The following is a 6,003-nucleotide window of genomic DNA, read 5'->3' on the forward strand; positions in this document are numbered from 1 at the left end:
ATGTTGATTTCTTCTTGCAACACCTGTAATTTTATTTGTTCTTAAATATAACCATGGCATTGTATTTTCTGAAGACATCAAAGGGTCATGATGCAAATATCTTTTGGTAGAAGACTTCCAGGGTGTAACTGTTTCAACTGCTTGTAAACCAAGATAACAAGGAAGCTTGCCTTGACAAATGGAATACACGCCTTCTCTTGGGTAAACAACCAGTCATTTTTGGAAAGGTCAGTGTCTAATAAGGAAGACCTGCCTAATGTGCGTATGTGTGTGTGCGTCTATATATTTGGCAGACTTCTTTATCTCTGGGCTTTTTCTCTCAGAGAAGCACATCTCCACAGCACCATGAAGGGCCTCACTGCTTTTGCTGTCCTTGCTCTGGCAGCGACTACATGGGCTGCCTCCCCTCTTGGTGAGTTGAGATTCCTTTCCAATAGTCATGCCTTTATGTTGGCTGCAACATATTCACCTTTCATCAAATTATAGAATGTTAAAATCTGTAGGGCTCTTAGAAGGTGTCTATTTGGGTTGACCTGAATAACAAAAGGGAGTGGTCAGATCTCCAGTGAGAGAAAGAGAGACAGAGCAGAATAACAAAGGATTGTGAGCGCCCAGCTTAGTTCCTATTCAGGACTCTTCAGTTTTCTGAATTCTACTTTCAGAGACAACCATTGGGACCATAAACCAATCCTTATCATAAACATGCCCACCGGATACCCTGCGAGTTTCCAGTCATTTCTCATATGATCAAGGCTTTTCTCCCTATTTATATCAGGGTACACACATCTCTGTCTTCATCCTGAATGAAGAAATGGTCTCTCAGGGTGGGGATGGACTAGGAATATTGGAAAATGGGATTTGTTTGCTGTAAATAGTGAAATACAATGTCACACTTCTAACTGGAATTTTCTCTTTCTCCAAATCCTTTTCTCCAATTTTGTCTCACACTCTCTCCTTTGGTGATCAAGCAAAAGGGACAGAGGTAAGTGCAATATACTTTATGCGACCTTTATAAAAATAAAATCAAATAAAATTAAAGAGAGAAAAGAAAAATGAATAAAAATCTAAAAGAAACCAAAAAATTTTAGAATAACAAAAAATGAAATCAGACCGGAAGTGTGAAAGGAGTTGTGAAAGTAGCTCAACTGGCTCACCGGAGACTGAAATAATTCTTAATTGTTCCCTCACTGTATTGCCTGGTTGTTACTTTCTTTAAGTTTGTTAAAAGGAAACTTTCTACAAAAGGAGAAGAGCAGTTAGAGTAAATATTTATCTTTAGGCAGCATTTTAAACTCTTCTGAGTATTCTTCACATTCCAAGAGTCCAATGGACTCTCATTACAATCTTAAAAATAGAGATTAACGTGCCCTGCTTAACCAACTAATTTCCATCCTACTTAGGTGTTATGTTCCATTCATTTCTGTAGCATAGCAACTGGTCTGTAGACAATGCTTTAGATGGGTTTGCTGAAAAGTTTAAAATGCTAGTCTTCTTTCCATTCGTCTTCCTTTTTCTCCATCTTGCCATGAGATTGACTGTGGGAACTGAGAGAAAATAATTAAAAACATTTTTTTGTTGTTCCAATTACAGGTGGACTGCTCCAAATACAACCAGAAAGGCGGAAGGATTGCATGCACAAGGGAGATTAAACAAATATGTGGCACAGATCAGCAAACTTATAGCAATGAATGCATGCTTTGTATGCAAAACAAGTAAGTATCAATTTGGGGCCTTTCTTTTAGATCATAAACCCACAGTGGCCTAAATCTGCTTGGTTTCCTAAATTTACTTTGATAAAAATCAACCTTTTGGCATACTCCTCCAATAACCCTTGGAAATGGCTTAGTTAAAATAACAACAAAAACAAAAAAGGTTTAATTTTATCTCTAAGGATACATACATACATACATACATATATATATATATATATATATATATATATATATATATTTGCTACACAGCCAAATGGTCATTCATATTATATGGGCATTAACAGGTACATTCAGAAAATTTTATGCCCACATTCCATTTGAGCAAACTGGGAATCTGGCAGTAAATATGCCAAGGTTACGTGAATCTTTCTTCTTGAAAAGTGAGAACTGGGAAAGCACACACAGATCTGGATTTAGGCTGATCTAGCCTTCATACTCCAGAAATAATCCATATTGCTTTTCATAATCAACTGGAAAAGTCAAGAGTAGAGTGATAATATAAATGGATAGTTGGAACCGATATTGAATTTATAGAGCTGGTGGTGGTGGGGAGATGTTAATTCCAACTATCCAATTGGAATTGTTAAAATTTTTAACAAATTCTGAGGTTTTAAAATGAAATAATTGTAATTACCAGCCATTCCAGCAATGTAAATTTACTATTTTATCATTAAAGGTTAAAATCATGGGCTATGGTATCACATATCTGGATTGGAATTCAGACTCTACTATTACATTTGTAACATTAGGCAATGCACAAGCCATTATAAGCTTTAGTTTTCTCATCTATTAAATGGAAATTATAATAACATTGAGGATTGACTGTGATAAAGCATGCCAAATCTTAGGAGAGCAGCTGGTGCAGAGTGCATAGTGATAGAAATAAGCTTTTCTTCCTTCTTACCCTTCCCCCTCCTTTTTCTTCTTATTTTCCAGTCCTTCGGAACATTGGCAGTCAAGTGTAACTGCAATTGTTTCAAAATGAGGTGTCTCTGGTCATACAAAGTCATACACTAATAAAATCATAACCGATTCAAAACTGATGAAATCTTTTAAATTATAGTATCATATGTCCTTTTTGAGAGTGCAGGAATCTAGTACTCAGAAAGGAGCAAATCACTTAGATTATGAGTGAAAGAGATAATTTGGGCATGTTTTCTTTTTCTTTCATGCCAGAATGATTCCACACTGTAATATGTCCTGTATTTTCATCTGAATATTCAGACTATTTCTGCAATTTTTACAATCTCCTTTAAGTATTGATTTTATCTTCTTATAGGTATTTGAAAAATATCTGTTAAAGATGTTTACACTCAGCCAGCCAAAATAGTATATTAACCAGAACTCCTCATTCTAAGTCCAGGTCAGACAATGCAGAATGATGTAGGACTGTAATTTACTCTATAGATTATGAAATCCCAAATAACTGCATTATGCATTCAATAAAATCTTCTTTTCCAGAGAAAAAGGACTTCAACTGAGAAAACTTCATGATGGCACATGTGTAAGTATTCGTAGCAATTTTCTTTATTCTTAGTGTAAAATGTTACAACAATTCCTCACTTTCATGGAGAACAACTCTATTAAAATATACTTTCAAGAAATTATCTATCACTGTGTGTACTTATAAGTAAAGCAACTGATCAGCCTAAATAGAAGACGTGAAGTATAAAGAATTTACTTACTCATAGGAACACCCCACAGACCATATTCATGACCCTTAATTAGGACAAATGGGTAAAAATATGGTTAATTTCTAATACTTCAACTAATTATTAGTATATTAGGAACATTATTTCAAGGGAAGATTAGGGACTAAAAGATATTCCCATAACAATAAAGGAAGTTATTTTAAAAAGCATGGCAAATTTCAAGAATAACTATAGAGACAATTAATTAAGGGGTAAAGAGCTATGTGTGTGAGGTATTAACAATGTTAACACAGTTTGAAATGTGATATAAGATGATTATAAATGGTGATTGTGGTAGTAAAAGTAATTTGCTTTAAGGAGGGATATTTAAGCCAACCTGAAGGGTGAAGGAGAGACGTATCCTCATGAAACTGTGCTAAATGTAGTTATGCTGACATTTAAAGGAGGAGTAGGAGTTGGCCTGATGGACAAAGCGGGTAAGGTCATGCAAGATAGGGAAAACAGCATAAGCAAAGATACAACACCCTATAGGAGCAGGAAACATTCTGGGAATTCAGTCACTAAGCTTCACAAGGAGTTAGTATAGCATGAAGAGGACAGTAGCAGATAAGTCTAGAGAGATAAGCAGGGCATGAGGAAGAAGCTTTTCTCTAGTGGGGAACCAATTAAGTCTTTGAAAACAAGATCTGAATTTAATTTTGAAAGATCACTCTGGTATCAGTGTGAAGGATAATTGAGCATCAGGAAAGCTTGGAGGTGTGGCAATAAATTAACAGACAATTGCAACTGTGTAGGCCAGATATATTGAGAGCCTGAATATAGTGGATGGCTGTATGGGGAGGAGAGGACTGATTTAGAAATTAAGCATGAGACAGAATCCCCAGGAAGTGTTTATCACTTAGATGTAGAGAATGAGTGAGAGGGAGGGCCCTGTGCTGATCTGTCCCTTCCTGTGATGAGATTCTAACCATCATGGTCAGAGGATGTCAGCATCATAGGATATATATATTTTTTGCATGTGGAATATGGACTAAATGATCCTTTTGGGACCTTTAAAATGTTAGTCTTCTATGAATTAATGATTTGAAACTTGAAACTGATTTCGCTTGTTTTCTGACGGGAGAGCAGATTGAATGCACCAAATATTCTCCAGTATGTACCATGGAATTCATGCCTCACTGTGGATCTGATGGAAAAGTATATAGCAACAAGTGTTCGTTCTGCAATGCTGTTATGTAAGTGCTGAGTTCAACATATTATTTGTCAAAATATCTTCTCCAACAGAACCAGAAACTACCTTAGCTACTGAAAAACTAGGAAATGATCCTGTGAAAGCAGAAAATTAGCTGAGAATCAAAATATTTTACAGAGAGAAATAAAGAGAGTGGGTAAGAGAAAGGGAAAGAAGAAGGGAGGGAGAAAAAAGAATGAAATAAATGAACAAAAGTGTAAAAGAAAATAAACTAGGAAGATGAGAGTTTTAATCAACAGCATAACATTACTAAGTGGTAGATAAAGGGAATTTTTCAGATTCTTTTGCCTAGTAATGGCTTTTACCCCACAATAAGTAAAAATTTTCCATAGTGTTAAAACTTGGGGGTTATTTGTTCATCCTTCATGCTAATATACTCATCTGGCTGACTTAGTCTAAGCATATGGAATTTCTCATTTATGTTCTCCAAAGCCTGCCTTTTAAAACATGGTTTCTATTGTAGGCAGAGTCGTGGTGAACTTACTTTGGCAAATTACGGATCATGCTGAGTCTCCTTGATGCTCAAGTTCAACAGGTTCCATTTGGAAGATTCTACTCAGAAAATCAGTTTCTCTAGGATAATGTGGAGCAATAAATGGTTTGGTAAAAACATATGCATTTGATTCTTCAATAAAAGATTCTCTTCAGGATACTGTCAGGTGTGTCTCTGCAATGGTGATTTTTCTCTTAAGGGGATAGTCTATATTCATTTTCCCAAACTACAACTCACATGGGAAAATTTTCCCTGTAACTATCTAAGGTGGAAGGAAACTGGTTGATTAAACACACTGGTAGGAGAAGAATCTGCTCATGAGCATTCCAATTTTAAAAAGGCTTAACCTTTTAAGTAAAAATAGGTCCAGCAGTGGAACTGCCCATTAGTTTCACATTACTTTTAGCTACATTAGTGATATTAGAAATTTAGCTATGGAAGAGAATGGAATGAGAACCCATAATACTATGAACTATTTAGAAGAGATAGGAATAACGTACTTTAAGAATCACCATATTTGGAGGACTTATTCATATGGATACATGCAAAAGAAGGTATCATGTGGGATGAAGAGATAAGAAAATAATATAATGTGATGAAATGTTGATGGCATTAAGAAAGCCTGAGGAAAATTCGAAGGAGTTGGGGAAAATGAGGCCATATGAAGGATCATCAAGAGGTAGACCAGAATTTTTTCTTGTCAATGGCTCCATAGACAAGACTTTATTTATAATATAATTTATTAATAGTTAGTCTGCAAAGTAGGAACAAGGTTATGCCCTATAAGTTCATCTGTCCAGAGTACAACTCTTTAGCATAGAGCCATTGACTTTTTGCCAGTTGTCCAGTAGAAAAGATTTGTGTTTTTTCTAGTAGCACTAGGTATAAGGCAAT

General features: G+C 35.5%; 1 protein-coding gene across 1 annotated transcript; it reads left to right on the forward strand.

Annotated features, from left to right (window-relative positions):
* The first annotated feature begins 287 nt into the window (after positions 1–287).
* Positions 288–5,274, forward strand: LOC101426140 (double-headed protease inhibitor, submandibular gland-like). The gene is made up of 6 exons (XM_004447102.5): positions 288–412; positions 969–982; positions 1,591–1,712; positions 3,174–3,216; positions 4,493–4,599; positions 5,080–5,274. The coding sequence occupies exons 1-6, from the start codon at positions 346–348 to the stop codon at positions 5,123–5,125; spliced, it is 399 nt and encodes a 132-aa protein (XP_004447159.2). The 5' UTR covers positions 288–345; the 3' UTR covers positions 5,126–5,274.
* The last annotated feature ends 729 nt before the right edge of the window (positions 5,275–6,003 follow it).

This window comes from Dasypus novemcinctus, chromosome 2 (assembly GCF_030445035.2).
Source record: "Dasypus novemcinctus isolate mDasNov1 chromosome 2, mDasNov1.1.hap2, whole genome shotgun sequence".
Taxonomy (NCBI): domain Eukaryota; kingdom Metazoa; phylum Chordata; class Mammalia; order Cingulata; family Dasypodidae; genus Dasypus; species Dasypus novemcinctus.

Bases quoted from the DNA above. Each gene is read 5' to 3' on its own strand.
- LOC101426140 (XM_004447102.5), top strand. From the start codon at position 346: ATGAAGGGCCTCACTGCTTTTGCTGTCCTTGCTCTGGCAGCGACTACA. The intron at 1,713-3,173 runs GTAAGTATCAAT...CTTCTTTTCCAG, and splicing joins ATGCTTTGTATGCAAAACAA to AGAAAAAGGACTTCAACTGA. The intron at 3,217-4,492 runs GTAAGTATTCGT...ACGGGAGAGCAG, and splicing joins AACTTCATGATGGCACATGT to ATTGAATGCACCAAATATTC.